This window comes from Rhipicephalus microplus, chromosome 2 (genome assembly GCF_043290135.1).
Source record: "Rhipicephalus microplus isolate Deutch F79 chromosome 2, USDA_Rmic, whole genome shotgun sequence".
Lineage (NCBI taxonomy): Eukaryota > Metazoa > Arthropoda > Arachnida > Ixodida > Ixodidae > Rhipicephalus > Rhipicephalus microplus.
The window spans coordinates 155,526,789-155,548,126 of record NC_134701.1 but is presented as its reverse complement, the minus strand read 5'-3'; the positions used below and the strand labels follow the sequence as shown (position 1 = coordinate 155,548,126).

Here is a 21,338-nt window from a genome sequence, read left to right as displayed (position 1 = left end):
TGCTTTTTTTATTGCAATGATGGTTCAATAGGTGGTGCAGACTGTTTTCCAGAGGGGCCTGCTATATTCTTATGGTGTAGGCTGAGGCTTTATTCTTTTCGTCACAATAAGAATATTCAAGAGGTGTGTGAATGTGAAATGTTGGAGCAAACAGATTGATCTGGCAGAATTTTATTGAGCCTTCATAAATCTAAGGCATTTGTAGTTTACTTGACAGAGCATAGACCTCAGTTCATCAGAAGAAAGTGTACTGTATCGCTCGGGAATGTGAGGTGACGGCAAAATATTCATTTTAGTTAGAATCTGTTTCTTGGGCACTGAAATCTTTGGACTTTCCGGCGGGACTCTCCGTAGCACTCTCCGGTCCTCCAAATGCAAGACGGGCATTTCCAGAGGCATGTGGCGCCTGCAACTTGCTGTGCCTTGTCTTTGCAGGACGAAAATGTCATTCCGGAGTTATCTGGTCCAGTGACATCCACCAAGGGCCCTCGTCCCGACATAGCGCAGGGACCCCCAGGCGGTGGCTACGACGACGACAATCGACAAAGCAACAATATACCCTTGGGGCGCAAGCAGGACAACCGACCGTCCTCCTTTTTTGCTCAGCCTGGCATTTTGGCAGGTAGGTGTGCCCACACTGCCAGCCTCTTGCTCATAGGCTATCTGTAAACACAACTCCTTCGTCTTCTTTGTGAGGCTCTCTATGCACATCTCACGGCTGTCTCTTTCATACAATCCAGTGTATTGCAAACTACTTAGTATATTCGTTTGTGATATGAAACTGAATGACAGGGTTGTAGCTACGCCTTTATGGCATTTTCATTGTTGTAGAAAAATTTGGCTATTGTTGGGGAAACATTGTCCTTTGAGAAAAAATAACTTATTGCCTGTGTATTTGAATACCACTGAATTGACATTGTGTTGCTTGCAACGTTAATATTTGATGCTTAAGAAGAAAAATAATTTTTACCTAGGTAATCTATGCATTTTGACAAGAATACTTATTGTAACAAGTTTACATTAAAACATTATTCGTCACTATAAGGGGGCTTGCACGCTCCATTTATTCCTATGTCAAGATATGACCTCTTGTTTTGTTGAAGCCAATTATGTGTTCAGGGGCTCAGATAAAAGCTGTACAGGTTATCACGTCAAATCTGGGCATACAGGTTTGACCTTTCTGCTGATCAAGCCATAATAGCGGGGCGGTAGTTTCTCTCTAACACTTCTGTTGCCACGCTAATTAGAGCTGTGAACTTTTATTGGTGCTCAGGTTCAGTCGCGGTGTGGTGGCTTTACGCCCACAGAGACAAGTATTTCAAGTGAAGGTGTCTGTTTAACATTATGCCGTGCCGTCCATTCAACAAGCACGGCACCGCATAGCCACACTCCACCGGGAGCTGGCATACGCGATGCGGCTGCGGATCGAAGCTTGTCGGCGCGGGCACCCAGGCATTGCGTGATCTCTTGTTACGCACTGGTGCGCCATGCTTGCTTTGCCGTGAAGCATGCCTAATGATTAGCATGCAAATAGCAATTGAGCGCGCCGCACTGTGGTAGCGGGAAAGCTCACGTCACTTACTGCAATGTAATGTTTTCTATGTAAAGAAAGAGTATCTAACATGCTGCCCATGGGACGAATTGAGCCGGCAGACGTCTCTGGAAGCTCGCGTTCTTCAGGAATAAAATGCTTGTGACGTTGCTAGATCGCAGTATTTACTCGCCTATCACGATTATTAACTCCTTGTGGCAAGCTGCAGAGATGGGACTGGTCTCAAGCGATTCATAAATGTAAGGCAGTCCATGAGGTCACCTTGTATGGAAAGGTGCTGTAGAACAAATGCTAGTATATTTTGGAATCGCAGTCCAGAGTTGTTAATGTAGACATGTATCGGCATGTTTCTCGAATCTGGACACCAAGTTAATTTCAGAAATGATCGACATATAATAAATCTGAAATGCATTGTTTCGGTAGGTAGTGTAAACTTCCATTTTGTTCAGCAATCCTGCCTCTTGCCCCCCTTGCCGCATTTGAACCTTATCTTCCCTGTCAGAGCCCATCATAGCATCAAGCCCATGATAAGATCAGCATCAGCTACAATAGCTTTGGAGTTATCATGAGAACCCTTCATAAGGGGTTACAAAATCTTTAGGATAGTGTGCAAAACTAGGTGTGCATTGTCACCCATTTAGCCTAGCAGAGAACAGATTCCCCTCGGGTCGTATGATGTCAATCAGGTGGGTGTGATGGACGACGGGATGCTGCACGAGTCTTCAGTGTTCCACTACACACGGAAACTTGCTGATCATTGATGAAATTTTTCTGCCTGATGGTTAACTAGGCCATTCTCTTACGGATGGTAAGAATTCAGAAGCTGTGAACACCAAAAACGGGAAACCTAATGGCACGAACTAGTGATCATTGCAAAATGTCAATGTTAGCGCTACTCCGTTGCAGGGAAGTAAGGCTTGAAGCAGAAAAAAGAATGTGTTGTGGGTGTTAACTAGGGGAAGGACTACTGGGTCCAAATAACAAGCCAGGAAAGCTGTGCAAAGTGGATTTATGCATACTAGTGCAGGGAAGTCATCTTGCATGCATGAAGCCCATCTTTTATGTGACTCTCTGAAGAGGCTGCGCTATTCATTATATTCTAGTATAGACTCCCAACAGACAGAGACCAATGTTGTGCAACTGAAATTCTGCCAGTTTGGCTCAACATTCATGAACAAGGAATTCAATTAGGCCCGTGAGCTGTTCAATGCCAGCTCATGCTATAGAGAAGCAAAGATGGTCAAAATTATCTGCATCTGCCTTCTGCAACGTCTCCCATATATACAGAGCCACTTTGCAGTCTTCAGTTGTATAAACCAAAGTAACACCAAGAAGTTTTAAGATGCGTGCCATTAGCAAGAGTTCGGGCACTGAAAGGAGGAACTGCTCACATCGTTCGCGGACAACTACACACAAATTTTTATGCGACTCTCTGAAGAGGCTGCGCTATTCATAATATTCTAGTATAGACTCCCAACAGACAGACCAATGTTGTGCGACTGAAATTCTGCCAGTATGGCTCAACATTCATGAACAAGGAATTCAATTAGGCCCGTGAGCTGTTCAATGCCAACTCATGCTATAGAGAAGCAAAGATGGTCAAAATTACCTGCATCTGCCTTCTACAACGTCTCCCATATATGCAGAGCCACTTTGCAGTCTTCAGTTGTATAAACCAAAGTAACACCAAGAAGTTTTAAGATGCGTGCCATTAGCAAGAGTTCGGGCACTGAAAGGAGGAACTGCTCACATCGTTCGCGGACAACTACACACAAATTTTTATGCGACTCTCTGAAGAGGCTGCGCTATTCATAATATTCTAGTATAGACTCCCAACAGACAGACCAATGTTGTGCGACTGAAATTCTGCCAGTATGGCTCAACATTCATGAACAAGGAATTCAATTAGGCCCGTGAGCTGTTCAATGCCAACTCATGCTATAGAGAAGCAAAGATGGTCAAAATTACCTGCATCTGCCTTCTACAACGTCTCCCATATATGCAGAGCCACTTTGCAGTCTTCAGCTGTATAAACCAAAGTAACACCAAGCAATTTCAAGGTGCGTGCCATTAGCAAGAGTTCGGGCACTGAAAGGAGGAACTGCTCACATCGTTCGCGGACAACTACACTCAAATGCAGCAAGCGATTAAAGTGTGCTTTCCCACAATGCTGGTATCACGCGCTCTATGGCTACTGGCATATCGATAAATATACCACCGTTTCACAGCCGCACCAGGCCGGCGTGCCAGTGCGTCGCAAGAGATCACATAATGCCTGTGCGCCCGCAGATAAGCTTAAATTCGCTGCCACACCACGTGCGCTGACACCCTGTGGAGCGTGGCCACTGGGTGCAGTGTTTGTGCAAAGAGTGTATGACACTGTACATACGAAAATTGGCGGCAGAGCATTCAGGGGCAGTATTTTGTTCCCGTTCTGTCGCAGCACAGGGGAGAGATCGACTGGAAGAACGAATGGGAGCAAACAGCTAATAGATGGGCTGAGAGAATTCGGAAATGCTTTTAACGCATGAAAAAACGCAGAATTATACCTGGGCATCAATCTGTATAGGCAGGCAGTGTTTTTCAAAGCGGGAAGCAGTATGACCTTAAAAATTTGTTTGTGTATTGAGTATACGCAGGATCTGGGTAAGCCAGGCACGAAACGGGCACTTGCGCCAAAGTAATCGAATTAGCCCAAGTTTTGATCCAATCCACGTCTTCCGGAGGCAGTTTTATATCTGTTTATCGACAGAACAGAGCCTCTGCTTGTTTTATGCGTGCGCTCTAGCTATTCTCGCATCTTCACCGTCGGACTAGCCTCGACGAATCATGTGCTGCTCCCTCTAATTCTTCTGTTTGAGTCCTCCTCCGTTCTTCGGCAGAATGCTTACAAATAACTCCCTGCATAACTCGTGGCAACGAATCTATATGGGAAGCACAGGTTGAGAGAGAGAGGTACAAAGGTTAGCTCTCGTCGTTGAGCTTTGTGCTTTGGATCGAGTCGGTTCGTCACACTCAAAGGCTGTGGTGCAGCATGAATAACTAGGCGTGGCAACGTTTGAGACTCCTGCCGACACATGGTTCGTTTCACATCCAGAGTTGGACCTAGCAGTGGAAAAAAAACTAGGTAACGACAGCTTCATTTTTAGAAGTTGAATGCGGTAGCGTTATCAGTAGGCTTGTGCGAATAGGGAATTTTAAGTTCGAAGCAAATTCGAAGCGAATAGTGATTTTGATTGAATAATTTTGAAACGAGCTCTAATACCCGTGCCACACGGGCATAGAAAATGACATTTGGTGGCGAAAGCCTTCAGTTCCCGAATGACATTCGTTTCGCCGGCGCTGCTACACGTCCAAAGCGAATGACATTTGACTTGATGATGTCGATCACAGCGCCTTCCAAGTGAGCATTGAGTGAATAGCAATAAAAAAATTGGGAAGCATTTACAAGCTTCATACACATCAGATAATCATCAAATGTAGAAATAAGCGTATTACGCTGTCCTAAGTTTTAGTTTCTTGCTTTGTTTTACAACGTTGCAGCCGACCGTAGCAACCTAAGCCAACGCTAGTCAAATCCACAGCGTAAACGGACACTAAAATTGACAAGCGTTTCATTATCAATACTTTATTTTCCTCGTATAACGTTCAAAGCATCTTTTTGACTTTAGTGCAAATAAGACGGAAAATTTCATTTCTAGCTCAATATGATTTGTTTTATATACTTTCAGGTAAATCGCACTTCGCGAGCTGTGTCGTCGAGAGTAGGCATTTCTCGGTCAACTGAGTTCTGGCGAAGGCAGTTGGTGGCGGATGGCATTCGGATGGCATTCGGATGGCATTCGGATGGCATTCGGATGGCATTCGGATGGCATTCGGATGGCATTCGGATGGCATTCGGATGGCATTCGGATGGCATTCGGATGGCATTCGGATGAATGCCATTTTGTTCGCCCGTGTGGCACCGCGCGAATGGCAATAAATCTGAAGGCATTCGGGGGGTAAATGCCATTTTTTCTGCCCGTGTGGCACGGGTATAATGGTATACAGAATATATAAAGAAAAATGGGCATATTTATTATGACGCAAATAACCTGCACAATATTTTATTTAATTAAAATAAGGCCTCTAGGCAAATGCTTCCTTTTTTGTTCAAAGGAAGCCGAAACAACTTTGAGTAGTGGCAGAATCTGGCTTTCGGAGTAATGTGAGTGATAACCTGTAAAATGTGTAGCATTTTAAAATTTGTTGTACTTAAAGCATATAAGCAGTCATGACAAGCTTTTGAGCATAAAAAATGAATTGATGTGAGGGTAATATGTTCATTTAAAGATGCCCTGCAATACTTTTTAAAGTGGCTATGGAATGAATTCACTGAAGCTTATTATTACATGAATTCACCGCCGCGTAATTTTTAGAATCCATATAGTTCGAGCGGAGTTGCAAAGATTTGTCGCACGCTGCAATTGCATTCTCTCTTTTTTTCTGATGAAAGTGCCCAAAGCTAAGCAGGGAGGAATGGCATGGGGAAAGAAAACACGTCACGCGAGCCCATAGGTTTAACTGGCTCATGAGTAGACTAACTCGCTCGAACTCGGATCAAGCTAAGAGTCGGTCTGAATGAGTCCGGGTGAGCAATATTTCCATTAGTCCGAGTTCATTTGAAGAAAATTATCTTCGGTACGAGTCTGAGCGAGTTCGGCTGAGAACTTTTCGCGAGTCCTAGTGCGAGCGGGTTCCAAGAGCAAAATATTTTTCTTGAGGGAGTCTGGGCGAGTTCCACTTTATTTTGCTGACCGAAGTGCATGCCTCATGACACTTGGGCACTTTTCTTTTGTTTTGTTTTTCGAATACGCGGCTTTTCAGTGGGATTACGCACATATGCATGTACAAGAGGCAGCCCTAGTAACGACAGAGTGCGCCATGCTCACATCGGCCAATGGCGGATACAATAGTGTGATGAGTGATTTCTGAGCTTGTGGCATCACTTGTCCAGAAAAGAGCAATTTTTAGCCGAGTTCGAGAATCTATTATGAATGAATTGCAGGCCATGCGCTGTGCTATATTTGGTTCGCGTGTTTTCGGCAGCCTCCACCACTGATCAGCAGTGTTTTCTAGCCATGCCTGAGGTTCATGATGAGACAAGCGCAAAAAATACACACACTCGGAGAGGACACAGACAAGCGCTTACTAGCAACTGAAAATTTTATTTCGAAGCAAACACTAATAAATACATCACACGCATGTACGTCATTCCCAACTTCCCCTGTCATCATCAACAACGTGATATTACAAAATATGCACGCGCCCACAACCGGAAACACACGTACCAAGAACTAAGAAAAGAAAATGTAAAAAACAAAGAAACACCAAAAAACAAAAAAAACGTAACACACAGAAAAACACTGGGTTATGTGACGTCCAAAAAAGCAAATTCCGCATCTGTTAGTAGAACTGACGCTTGGCTGACGCAACTGTCCCCTCCTTTCCGTATTCTATACGCTTCCATCATTTCCCTCGTCGTCCGCTTGTTGTGCCTGTCAATTATCCGTGTGTCGTAAAATTTCGGTTGGCTTGTGCTCTCCTTGCAGTGCATCGCTAAGTGTGAGTAAGGGGCCCCCTATAGTGAACTCTCATGTTCACGAAGGCGCACATTTATGCACCGATCCGTCTGACCAACGTATTCCTTTCCACATGTGAAAGGAGTTCCGTATACATCTTTTTTGCACTCAATGTACCTCCTGCCATGCTTTATGCTGCATTATGCCTAAAGTGTTGCAGGGCCCCTTTCAATTTGAAGTAAGGCTTTGTGGTAGAGTGGATTCCTCTTAGACAGGTGCTTTCACGGCTTTGCACTCCAATACAGTGAAACCACCTTTAGAGGCGGCTATATGCGGATTAATATACATCTATTTGTTCATGGCGAATACTTCTACATATTCAATAATTTAAGTTCAAATCGAAGCGAATTCGAATACTCCACTATTCGTTTGAATATTTGAAGCATGAATACTCAAATGCTTTGAATATTCGAATTCCCACCCATTAAAACAACACGCAAACATAAGTGGTACTGCATTATCTGTGCTGTCACCTGAGGCATGAATGAGAGCACAGTAGGCTACCCAGCCAGCTTGTAAGGGGCAGCAGCAAATCACATCTGTCTATAATTATCAGTGCATAATGAGTTTGATTCCAGCTCGAACTCAGAGTTCTTATTCTTCACATCTGTGGAATTTTATCACTAGCGGACAACACATACGCCAAAACCAGATTTCCTTAACACTGGTTCTTTGACGTTATAATCCTAAAAGCTAAGCGTTCCAGAGCTGAACCAAGCTAGAATATGCGAATGAGGGAACCAGACCTGCCGGCTGTAGCTTCTCGGCAAGGCCCTAAGACTGCTGCAGAACCGTGCTCTCGATGTCATTTTCCCACCACTGTGTGCATAATCGCCTAAACTGAGATGAGGCTACGTCAGAGATGCTTGGATGTGCATGCGATTACTCTAGGGAAGATGGCATCTTTGCTACAATCATTGCAGTTTTCGTGCTTCAGTTCATATTGCCTTATTATAAATCTCCGAACCTCTCCTAAGTATTAACAATAATTATATATATGGATTTTCACTCTGGGATGCTTTCAAACAAGCATACTTAAACTCTACAATCCTGTTGAATGAACAGAAGTGGCTGTCCTTCCGCTGTTGCCTTTATACTAAAATGTCCTTAGAATTTTCTCGGGCTTGGAACAGTTGGCGATTGCTTATTTCGACGACCACCTTTGTTGTATGACAGGTTTATTTGAACTAGGGCGGACAACTGGCGAGCACTGCGCAACACGAACTAGACCAAACCACCACCTTATTTGTCGGTCATTGAATGTTCACATCTGCAGGCTCAACAGTTTTTCCATGCAAAAAAATGCGTAGGCACCGTGAATAGTTACGATTCAGCCCGCACTTTTTGATGGTGAAAGCAGACAATAAACACAACAAATTGTATTATGTATTGTCAATAATACATGGTAGCGTTATCGAGCAGTGTTTACTATCCTTCTCACTTGCTTCGGGGCGTACGGTACACCTCGACTGAGCCGCGAGAGAAGGAATGATGATGCAGGTGATGTTGGCTGTTGTAAGCTGTCGCATGCCGCCCAACGCAAGTGCAGTTTCGAGATACTTTCTGCTCCACCATTTCACCAAGTTTCTACTCCATCATACACCATTCTGTGAACCTACAATGTTCCTACAATGCAGTATACCTACGTGCGTCTTCAAAGAAATGCGCACCTTTTGCGTAGCTGCACACTTTGATGTGTGTGCTGCTGGCGAAGAAATACAGATAAGAGCATTTTAGTTGGTGGGCAGGTTTAAGCAATCTACTTGTTACACCTCAGCTGTGTGGAACCATGCGAGATCCTACACTTCTGCTGCACGATTTCTCTTAGCAAGGCTTTACAACCACAATGACCACATATAGTCTTCTATGCAGTTTCAAGCACTGGTTTGATTTGAAGCACTGCATGTAGTTACAAAGCTCTGGCTTTGTGATAGAATACTTCATCATTCGAATGCTTGACTACGGATTCCCAGGTTTGACTCCTGCTCAAACCCCTATTTCTTATTCCTTGCTTGTAGACACCGCTATTGATGCATTTCTACGACATGGGCTCTTGAACGCTATGGCGATAATGAACCATGGTATTAAACGCGATAGCATTGTAGAGCTCATTTGTCAGGGAAAAATTATATTTTGTGACAGAGAAATTGAAAACAAAATAAAAAATTTTCGGGTCCAAGTAAAGATTAAACTCTAGCAGTTTTCATGGCAAGCAGGTGTTTAATTTCTCGGTCGCTTGTCTGCTTAAAAATAGTAATAATGTTCATGCTTTACAATGCAGCATGTAATGTCTCAATAATATTGCATGGTACAAGCAATACTATTGGCATCGGTTGTCAAAACATGTGATAAGCATAACGACTGTGATTTAAAGCCCACCCCCCATTACAAAAGGCATGTGCATTACTGTGCGGGCTAATAATTTAAAATCACTTGGTGCATGTGCAGAACGTTTCAAAGTATTTTATGCACATGATTCCTCGTAATTTAAAACATGCTACTCATCACACAGAATGCAGGCATATGCGGAAGCTTCACTGACACAAGCCCCTTTTGACTTTACTTGATTGATTAGCACACAGTAGTAATCCACAATTCAAACTTCTTGAGTATTGTACAATCAAAATTATGCACAAAGTGGTTGAAGTACACACTGGGGACGAGATATTGCTGTCACCTTCAACTCTTGAAGGCGGAACTTAAGGGTCCCCCAATTTTCGTTGCACATCTAGGCAATATTCGTCTGGCAGAAGGGGGACTGCAGGGGTCTGCATTATGCTGGAAGCGCTGTTCGGCATAGGCATTTACACGGTAATAGAGGTGTGTCCACATCGGAGGCGCAAATTGAAAATTGCACTTTGTGATGTCTGTCATTCCTCGTTCTAGTTTTAACTGTGACAAGTTCGCCACCTCAGGATAATAAGCACACTGGTTACTTCAGATGTATCAGCATCATGCATCAATTTGAAGAAACACAAACGTGTTGATTGGCGAGGTAATAAATTTTTGTCCAAATTGAGACAGCAAATTGGTAGGATGCATAAAGATGTTCACTCTGTGGTACTAGTTATAGGTGTGCACACAGGAGGGGTGGGGGCAGGGGGGAGCCTGTTCCCTCTGGTTACCCAAGAAGGGAGTATGCAAACTTGGCCTTCCACATTGACCTAATAGCTAAGGGGGGGGGGGGGGGGCACTGAAACTAACCTTTGCCCCTCCTGAAAGAAAATCCTGTGCACTCTTATGATGGTAATGATGCTTACCCTACTCGTTATTGAATTCCTTTGTGTTATTTACAAGCTCTCTGTCCAGCAATGTGCCAGAACTTTTTTTCTTTACATACAGCAAGAACTGTTGTCGGTCTGAAACATTGTCGTTCTAAGCATAACAAGAAATATTCATGGAAGTTTGGTTAGTCCTTGGCAACATTCGGAGCATAACTAATCTGCAAAAAATAGTCTCAAAACATTACTCAGCTTACACCCAATTTTTCAGGAAGCTTTGGGCAGCAGTAGCAGCACCTCATTCAGTGTTTGAAATGCTAGTCTTGAATAGACTCAATTACGAGAAACTTTGTGGTCGTGTATTATAGTTTTGCTTGGCTCAAGGGAAAAATGTACTGTTCCTTGCTTGCTCAAGGGGTAATACTCAGCAGGTGGATAATCTCTGAAATTATGAAACCTGGCTCAATCAACATATTCAGTAAATTCAGTGAACTTTTTTAGACTAACAGCCTACTTCCATACATACTGGAGAAATCTTTTCCTTCAGATTGTTAAGAATGATTTAGATTTTCTGCATTTGCTGGACAATACACCAGATGTTGTGAAGTATAGTTACCCAGAATACGCTTGAAATCGTAACAAGAGCCATTGTCGCATCACACATAAGGGTTTAGATGTTGCTTCAGCTTCTGTGGGTGGCACGTTGCCTTTCTTAACATTCTTTCATTCAATTGCTCCTCTTTTTTTGTTTAATATAAATTCACACACAGTATCTTTAGTGCTTTCTTTATTTTTAGTCCCCCTAGTTTTGGGGCATAATTTTCCATTATGTATTTTTCAATCCTAGTTAGCTTTGGGGGTTAGGGTTGCTTCAAGATTATTTATTGTGCAGCAGTCGGCCTTGTGTAGCTGCGGTGTCTCTATGAGTTAGTGCATACTTCTGGGCTAGGACATGTGCTGTTGGGTACCGAAATTTTGGCGGGGCGAATGATAGCGATGACAGACCAAAGAAGCAATGTGAACGGGCACAGCATGCAATCAATGTACTTGCATAGGAATGCTACCTCTGCTGTGCTACCTATGCTGTCATAGCTTTGTCGAATAATGCTCATGGCTTCTAGTGGCACCTTTTGGTGCAAAAAGCACATTTTTCATTAAAATGAAAGTTGTATCAGAGTCTAGCAATACCTGTGGGCTATATTGGGTAATAAGAAAGGGAGAAACATTCGCGTTGCACCCGGACTGTAATCTTGGTTAGTGGTAACGCAAGTTATGTGATGCGCTTGTCAATTTTGTAGCATGCGCTGAGATTTGGGTGATTGAGAAAGTGATAGGGTAACCTTAATGAAAGTATTGTAGAATAGATGCTTTCTATTCAAAATCTACTTCTGTTCGTTCAACCGGAATGGGACCAATGGGTAGGATCATTTGGTCAATTGAATTGGTAAATGTAAATGAAAGGAACGTCTCGGCACACTACTGATCCACGCAAATATAGTTTAAACTCCAACAAAGTATTGGGGATGCTCGAAATATTTCATTTTATTGGGAAGTTGGTAAAGTCGAAGTATTTTTAGGTTCTCTGAAATCTAAAATTTTGACATGGGGACAACCAAAAGCTACTGAGTTCCTATTCTTGCTGCTAATTTACTGCCGTGCATGGGAAAAGTTAAAAAAGGTGGCCCTGGCATAGAGCCACCCATGTTGTTCGCCTGTAGGGGCATGGTGTTCGGGCGATGCAAGCCAGAAAGAGCATTACGGGAAGCATTAAGGGGCAAACGATACATTGACACACAGGATGAATGAAGTGATTGTTTAAACAGGCAGACCTGAAAGTTGCTAGGCGATCTCTTAGAGCTACGAAATCACTAAACCAACCATTGCCCCACAGGTTCCTACCTACAGGTCCTTATAAATTCCTACAAGACCGTGAATTGAAAGGTCAACATAAAAGGCAATGTTTGTTTGCTAAATGGAAACCACATGCACCCAATTTCTTTAATAAAAGCTATTTACACCCACTGAAAGATGAGACAAATTGTGCTTTCACCAAGCACATTTGATTGTTTTGAAAGTTCCTGAAAGTTTTCGTTCTTTTATGCGAGCAGGTAGATAGACCATCAGTAAAAAAATTGTTAACCCCATGATTTAAATGAAGCACTTTCTATCATGTGAGCTATGAGTGATTAAAAGTAGCACTCTTTTTGGGCTGTGCATTTTTCTCGACTCTGCCAAGCGATTGGGGCTAAACTCGGCGTCGATGATATTCGGCCAAAGCATCGTAGATAAAGGTGTCAGCATTTTCTGGCTCGTGCTTGTTTCATTATGTGCTGCCACAGGTCCAGCCAGGTGTTTTCTAGTGATGTTCCAAAACTATGAAACTTCTCCGAGCTTAGGGGTGATGAAAGCTCAGCATGGTGGCATGCTACAACATTTGACAATGCAATCTTTAGCAATATGCGAGCAGTGGCCTGTTTGTCTTATCAACACAATGGTTGTCTGCACAACAGCTTTAGAAAACAATACATTGTGTGAGTAATCACCTATGCGAGTATGTTTTCTTTGAATGTCCTGTTCAGGCTACATATTAATGAGCTTAACTCAATAACTTTCAGGCAATATTCGGTTTAATTGAGTAATAAATACTGGCAAACTGTCTACTAGCCTGTTAATTCATCTTGCCACCGTAGAGAGATTACGATGCCAGAAAACTGCCTCTAAAGATTTCAGTATTTTTGGGAGGCATAGCTCCCTGCCAAATGAGAACTAAGACGAGCACAAACTGAGGTGATCGTTGACGCAGCTTTTAGATTTCATTGCAACAGTCTAGCATTAACTGCAGAGTGTCTGCGATCTAGGTATAAACTTATTCCTAAGAACATACATACCTATCACTTTTAGGTATACATGCCTGTAAAATCTGCCGAGCTGTTCACATTATAGAGCCACTTATCAAGGTGGCATATTGCACTCGCTGTGTTTGCTGTTGCAATGTATACATTGCACAGCTGTGGCCATCAACTCTTCATCGGATGTAGATTTTATGCATCGCTTTTTTGACTGCAAGCCATTCAGTTCTGCCTGCTGAAGAAGTGAACTTTGCGTTTCCATTACATAGATGCATTATTCTACGCTTCACCACAGCTGTGCGCCTCTCCATTGCCTTTTATAGGCAAAGTTCCTTAGAACCTAGCCTTGGCTTCCATTGTCGTCACGGTATAGAATTTTTATAGTGGAAACATATAGTGAGACACGAGAAAAGATTTTACAATAGACTGCTACGTAGACATAGGTTAATTATAAAGTAGGAGATCGTCATTCTCTGTGACAATAAGCTATTGCAAAGAGAATTGACGAGTTGATCTCTACTGAAATGTGCCTAGATGTTGAGGCTTCTCAAGGAAACCTGCAATACAAAGGCACATGTCAAGCGGTATTTGTCCTAACAAATTACCCGTATTAGAATTGTATCTTACCACCGGTAAGATGGCAGGCTCTTGTATTTACTTTCGACGTGTATCCTCCACCCTAGCAATTTTCTAAACCCTCCTTGAATTGCCTAAGATTGCTGGAAGGCGAAGTGAGTACAGTTTACTATATACAATTTGTTGCTCATGGGTCGCAATGCTCTGCTAACATACAGTTACTCTCCTATAGGTTATCCAGAGCTTCGCCCATTCATTATGATTCACTGTGTGTAGATGCGTAGTTTTTTATCTGGTTAATTGTCCTCGCCACATGCTATACATACATCACTGGTTGTTTGCTGCTGTTGCTGTCATGTGATAACTTTATTGTGCTTATGCAGTATTCACGATGTATTGTTGCATAAATGCAAATTTTTGCAATATATTTTGGACTCTCAGAAAAGGGAGATATGTTTAAGGAAATTGCTGTTTAAATGGACCAACTTCCTCCGATATGATTGGTTTCGTACTTGAATTCTGCACTTTGGTCGTCTCTCAGAAAACAGAACTACTAAATGGAGCATGTTTTTCTGGTTCTTCTGTGTTCAGTTTGATGCATCTACGGTTTTAACACTGTTATATTATACACTTGAACCTCGTTATAACGAACCTAGTTATAGCGAAATATCAGTTGCAACCAAGTAAATTAAAGGTAGTCTTGCAATAGCTATGGTGTTAAAACTTTTTTTGAGCGAGATTTAACTTTGTTATAGTGATGTTTGAGTGTATAATAATGATGCAAGGTAGGGTGGCAACTGTAGTGACCATTCTCTAAGGAGGTTAACGAAGTAGTTCTGTGGGCGCGTGCTCTGGCGTTCGTGCTTTTGGCCTTGGGTTACGAAAAGAAACGCCCTGTTTTGTGCCGGCGTCCCTGTGTTCTTGGGACATTTTCTGGTGGAGGTGCTGGGTACGGTAGTAGATATGGTCCCCAGAGAGCACCCCTGATGCAAGCCCATAGAGTAGCTCAGCCGAGCTTACCCTTGTGCACGTACGTTTCAGCAGTCTCCAGGGACTCGAACCACTGCACGGTTCGCTGCCTGTACGTCACAGGACTATGAACCAAACACCCCCTAACGTCGCTGCGCCAGCACCAGTGCACCTGGTTATCAACCAGCCCAAGACGCCGAAGACATTTTACGGAGCTGCTTTTGAAGATGCCGACGACTGGCTTGAGCATTTCGACGGGATCGCCATCATCGATTGGACCCCAAATCGTACGCTTTGGAGTCCAATGGCGCTACAGTACTATGTGTACTGCTTTCTGGAGGACTCCGTAAAACGTGGTTTGAGAACCATGAAGCAACGCTTACGTCGGCAGTTCCTTGAGATGAGTTTCATCGGCAGTTCCTTAAGGCCTTTGCCAGAGAGTACAGGAAAGAGACAACAGAGCGTGCTATAGAGGTAAGGGTTCAATGCCCTAACGAAAGGGTGACGACTTACACAGAGGACATGGATCGGCTTTTCAGGCATGCGGAGCCCTCTGTGACCGAAATGCGTCGAAATGAGCTACATAATGCGTCGAAGTGCGTCGACATGAGCTACGCGGAAGCACTGCAACGTTCTCCATCGTGAAGTTCACCCAGTGTGTTTTACTCTAATGAGCGACGGGCTCAGCAAATGAAGGTATGCTTCTGTCCTCGCAGCCCACTGTTGATCGCCGAAGCACGATCAAGGAAGAGCGACATCTGGCGTACACCCGACCACAGGCCCCTTTGTTTCTACTGCGGGGAAGCCGGACACACCTACCGAACATGTCCATGCCGCGGTGTGGGTCTCCGTGGATTTTCGCCTAACGCTCCTGTCCACGACCTGGCAAGTGGTCACTGGAGATAGTTTCATCTCGAATTGTCGCAGTGTCGAACATCGGTCGCACGAGCCTCGCTCGTCGTCGCCTGTTCGCTACAGGTCAGTGTCCAGCCTATCCATGCGGCGCTCGGAGATGCCGTTCACCCAGTCCTGCAAGTCGGGTAAACAGAGTTCAGCAACCTATGGAGGTGAGGCCGCTGATGCTGACTCTGCGAAAGATCCTTCACTGCGACGACAGGGACGGCAGCAAAAAGATGTACAGACGCAGTCAAACGTGGTACGAAGAGTGGCGACATCAAACATTGCGGTAACAGTGGATGACTGAAAAGTAATAGCACTAATCGACACTGGAGCAGACACTTCTGTTATGAGCATGGATCTTGCCTGCAGGCTGAAGGTTCAGCCTACTCAGTGGGCTGGGTCGCAGATACGTACGGCAGGTGGCCATCTTCTAACTCCGGAGGGACGGTGCACAGTGCGAGTTAGTATTCACGGATTTTCGTATCTTGGAGATTTTGTAATACTGCCAAGTTGCTCGATGGACCTAATTCTGGGACTGGACTTTCTGCCTGACAATGGAGCCGTGATTGAATCGCAAGAGTCGCAGGTGACGTTTTCTACAGCACACGCTTTAGCGCGCAACCCTCGCGACAATTACGTCAATGCTTTGAGCATTGTTGACGATGACGTCACGTTACCGCTGAAGAGTAGCGTGTTGACCTTGGTAACCTGCGACGTTTTGGATGAATTTAACGACTATGAAGGTATTGCAGAGGCAAATATCCCGCTGCTGCTCAAACGAAACATCTGCATAGCCCGTTGCCTTGTTAGGTTAGAGAATAAACGCTCTCGTTCTGCTGACCAACTTCAGCAATGAGTTTCAGCACGTCCCTAGAGGCACCACTGTCGCTTTCCTTGGTGAAATTGCAGGCTTTTTCGATGTCTGCACATTGGATACGACTTCGCCGCATGCAAAAGCCTGTGCTCACCTGGGCACGGGCATTTATGTTAATCCAGACTTACCAGATTCACGAAACATGCCCCGCCGCGGTGGTCTAGTGGCTAAGGTACTCGGCTGCTGACCCACAGGTCGCGGGTTCGAATACCGGCTGCGGCGGCTGCATTTTCGATGGAGGCGGAAATGTTGTAGGCCTGTGTGCTCAGATTTGGGTGCACGTTAAAGAACCCCAGGTGGTCGAAATTTCCGGAGCCCTCCACTACAGCGTCTCTCATAATCATATGGTGGTTTTGGGACAATAAGCCCCACATAGTGAGTAGTGAGCAGATTCACGAAACAGGGCATTTACTTTCGTAACCCAAGGCCAAAAGCACGAACTTCGGAGCATGCACCCACGAAACTACTTTGTTATCCTCCTTGGAGTCTTTCCACTATAGTTGCCGGCCTACCTTGCGTCAAACCTTGCGTTGTCATACCTTGCGTTGTCCTAGTAAAGCAAGACAACACGCTAAGCTTCCGCATTGATTACCGACGGCTTAACAAAGTCTCAAAACGCGTTTACCCCCTGCCACGGATTTATGATGCCTTAGACCGTCTATGCCATGCCCAGTTCTGTACATCATGAGATCTCGTTAGGGTACTGGCAAATTGAAGCTGACTGCCTGTCTCGTGCTCCTATTTCTCAGACGTCATCCAACACTGAACTAGATTTACCGTTTCTTGGCATCGTCGATGTGGTGCGGATGGCTGAGCTTCAATGTGAGGACACTGAGCTACTTTCTGTCATCCAACATCTTCAAGGAGAAGACGTTATCGTCCCAGGCTGGCTCTCAGGTGGATTACTATCATATTGCCTGCAAAACAATATTCTCTACAAGAGAAATCTTGAGAGCAGCCAGGAAACTTTTCTCCTCGCTGTTCTAACAGGCACTGCGTGAGCAAGTTTTGCAAGCGTGCCACGACGATCCTTGTGCCGGTCGCTTAGGCTTTGCTAGGACATTAGGGCGCATCCGACAAAAGTGCTACTGGCCACAGCTGTATTCGTTCGTTTAGCGCTATGTCCGCACCTGCCGTGACTGTCAGAGGCGTAAAGTTCCACCCGCAAAGCCCGCCGGCTTCCTCCAACCTTTAGATCCACCTCCAGCACCGTTTTGGCAAGTGGGAATGTATCTTGTTGGTCCATTCCCTACGTCATCCTCAGAAAATAAGTGGATAATAGTCCCAACAGACTATATGATTCGCTATGCAGAAACCAAAGCTTTGTCTAGGGGAACTGCAGTTGAAGTCGCCAGATTCTTCGTCCACGACATCGTTTTGTGTCATGGTGCACCTGCTGTTCTCATAACCGATCGGGGAGCAGCATTTACGGCAGTTATTAGAAGTCGCCAAGCTGACGTACACCAACCACCGGAAAACAGCTTATCATCCCCAAACGAAGGGCTTGTCTGAACGGTTAAACGAAGCACTGGCCGAAATGCTATTTATGTATGTTGATGTAGAGCACAAAATGTGGGATGAAATTTCGCCGTACGTCGGGTTTGCTTATAATACCGCTGTGTAAGAGACCACAGACCCAACACCATTCGAGCTTGTTTATGGCCGTCGCGTCGCAACACCGTTTGACGCTATGCTTCCCGTAGACCAGGACACCAGCCAAAATGACAGCGTCGACAACTTCGTTGAGAAAGCCGAGGAAGCCCGCCAGCTTGCACGGAACTGCATTCGCATGCAGCAAGGTACCGACGCTCGCCGTTACATCCAAGGCTGAAAAAGTCTACTATCAACCAGGTGACTATGTATATGTTTGGACCCCAGTTAGACATCGTGGGCTTTTGGAGAAACTATTGCGACGCTACTTTGGCCCTTATGAAGTGCGCTGCCTTAGCGATGTGAATTACGAGGTAGTTCCCCGAAGCTCTGAGACCAGTTTAAACCGAAGACGTCCACGTCCACAAGTAGTCCATGTAGTACGGATGAAACCGTACCACACCCGCTAGTTATGAACACTTTGAACTTATTAATACTCTTATTATCCACTTCTTATTATCCACAACAGCGCTGGGTGAATTGACCGGGACGGTCACTCTTAAAAAGCGGGAATTGACGCAAGGTAGGCTGACGATAGTGGCCAGTCTCTAAGGAGGATAACGAAGTAGTTCTGTGGGCACCTGCTCTGGCATTCGTGCTTTTGGCCTTGGGTTATGAAAGCAAACGTCCTGTTTTGTGCTGGCGTCCCCGTGTCCTTGACACTTTTATGAACAGAAAAGCAATGCCATGACTGAGTTTTTTCAGCTATAAAACTCGAGAACCTGCCAAAGTATTTCCGATGGATTGGTGGAATAAATTGTTTCATATGCTATACAGGTTTATGCCACAACTTTGCTGATGCACTGCTTGCATTCATGACATTGTGCTGCTCAGCAACAGGTTGCAGGTGAAATGACCATGTCACATTTCGACGGAGTTGAAAGGCTCAAATTCTCCTGTACTTATGTTCAGTGCACATTAGGACAGTAACGAGAAAGAGCCCATTGGTATTAGTGAGTTGCCCGTAAACAATATCAAAAGCATCAACATATGTCTTATCAAAATAATCCCTCGGACTGCAATAAAATGTTTGGTAAGGGAGAAAAAATGTGCGAAAATAATTATGCAGGGGGTGTTACCGCCTGCATATTTATTCAGCCTTGATATTTCTTCGCTAAATCATTCAGACATCTTAGATTTTGGAGGCTGCTATGGCCAGAGTAACTATCTATTGGTAAAAGTTAGTTGCAACATGTTCTAAGGAAGCCAGACAGGGCAAATGTCGAGCAATTTTCGAGCAAATACGGCTAAAATACAAAAGTAGTCAAAATCTGTAGCATGGCATTGATGTTTAGCTAGCAGTTTTTAGTTCAGAAATAAAGTGAGACTGCCATACTCTTTTCCTTCATACTCAGTGCTATAAGGCATTCAATTGTGGAGCGATTGGTCAGCATTATAAAGAACGCAAGAGAACTGAACGCTTTGAAGATGAAATTTTGTATCACATAGCCATTTCGACATGTAGCGTAGCAGTATTAAAGTACTCTTTATTAGGCATGATGGGCATGCATTTAGGAAGTGAATTCCACTTGTCAGTTTGCAGTGATGTGTGAAGTATTACTTTTCGACTATGGAATTTCAATCTTGCAATGGTGTTGAGTGCGAGTAGTAATGGGGACACTTAAGACACATGAGACGAATTAGTTGTTGTTGCATAGGACTGTGAAAAAATTTATGATTAAGGTAGGTCAGTGTCAGCAAGTCCTTGCTACACTGTATCTAAAGATGGTTTAGCAATTCCAGAGTCTGCGGAACTGATTTTTTTCATCTTTGTCTTCTTTAAATTCACGGTTATTGCAGCTGATCGTCGCGACAGGGGTGTGATCATGGCCTTCGCATAGGATGTTCTTGAAGTTGTTTGTGCAAGGTAGCCGCTCTCAACCCGTTTCTTTTCTTCCTCTGTGCAGCGGTGATCGGTGGTGCCGTCGTGGGCCTGTTGTGCGCCATCCTGCTTGTCATGTTCATTGTCTACCGGATGCGCAAGAAGGACGAAGGAAGCTACGCCCTGGATGAACCCAAGCGGTCACCGACAGTCAACTCGTACATGCGTAGCAGCAACAAGGAGTTCTACGCTTAGAGAGATTGAGACGATACCGCCACTGATGTGCGTGCAAAGGAAGGACACCTCTCTTACCCCTCCTCACTTGCCTCTACCCTCATCTCGCGCAACACCAGCACCAAGGGGGTGGGCAAGCCACAAACTTCTCGCGTGGAGGCGTCATGAAATGCCGCAGCCGCGGAAGTTTTAAAAAGACAAAAATGCGTACGGTTTGCCACGCATGTTATACTTTTCTCCCCCTTTTTGTTCCCTCTCCACGTAGAGTAACGTTTTAACAAACTTTTACTTCTAGTTTCCTTCTCGTGTTCCTTGACCCTGTTTTAAAGTGAAAGCGTATTCTTAAAAAAAAAAGACATTTTAAAGAATGTTGGATTTGTTGTGCCTTATAGTTGTCTCTTGATGTAACGAAATTTTGTTTCTTACATTAGTTGGCCTTTCATTTTTAACACCGCGTGTCATCATCCCCTCTGTAGTGCAGTCAATGACAGCTCGTTCCCGTAGGCTCCGCATGCAGTAATACCATGCCAGCTTCAACTGAAAGGGGCCTTCTATTTACTGCTGCCTGTCAAGTACAGTGTGAAGGGTGTTGCTCCTATAGTGCCATTTATTTAAGCATTCTTACTTATATACACCGCAACTTTGGCGCTGCAGTTTTTTGTTGAGTGCAAGCTCACTGTATGGGAGTACGCAGCGGGAAAAGTCCAATGCCAGGACATATCCACACACCTGGCCTGTAAAGGTGTATGGACAGTCAAAACGGTGAAACTTGGCTTCGTTGTTCCAGCCGTCTCATCAAGGTACCAAACAAGGACGTGCTTGCTAAAGCAAGCTCTCACTGTGTTCTATGCTCGGTCAATTGGCTGCAGCACTAGCTCTAAGCAAGTTTCTCCTGTTTGCTCCATCCTAACAGCAGTGTCATAAAGATGTCCGGTTTGTACATTCCAGCTGCTGTCGGGATGGGTTTCTTACTGTTGTGCAGTGTCCGTATAGTCGCAATGTTCCTTACATTTGCAATGCCTTGGTGGCAATCGATCGGATTCAGTTGCAGGCTGGCCAAAAGCAGCACA

The 21,338-nt window shown here is 44.4% G+C and overlaps 1 protein-coding gene across 1 annotated transcript in view; it reads left to right on the top strand.

The window, feature by feature from the left end:
• LOC119170664 (syndecan-4) overlaps positions 1–20,659 on the top strand; it is a 135,883-nt gene extending 115,224 nt beyond the window's left edge. Inside the window, exons 5-6 of the mRNA XM_037421892.2 lie at positions 436–622; positions 20,120–20,659. Of these exons, the coding sequence (XP_037277789.2) occupies positions 436–622; positions 20,120–20,289 (357 nt within the window). The 3' untranslated portion in view covers positions 20,290–20,659. The remainder of the gene's footprint in view (positions 1–435; positions 623–20,119) is intronic.
• Positions 20,660–21,338: the final 679 nt, after the last annotated feature.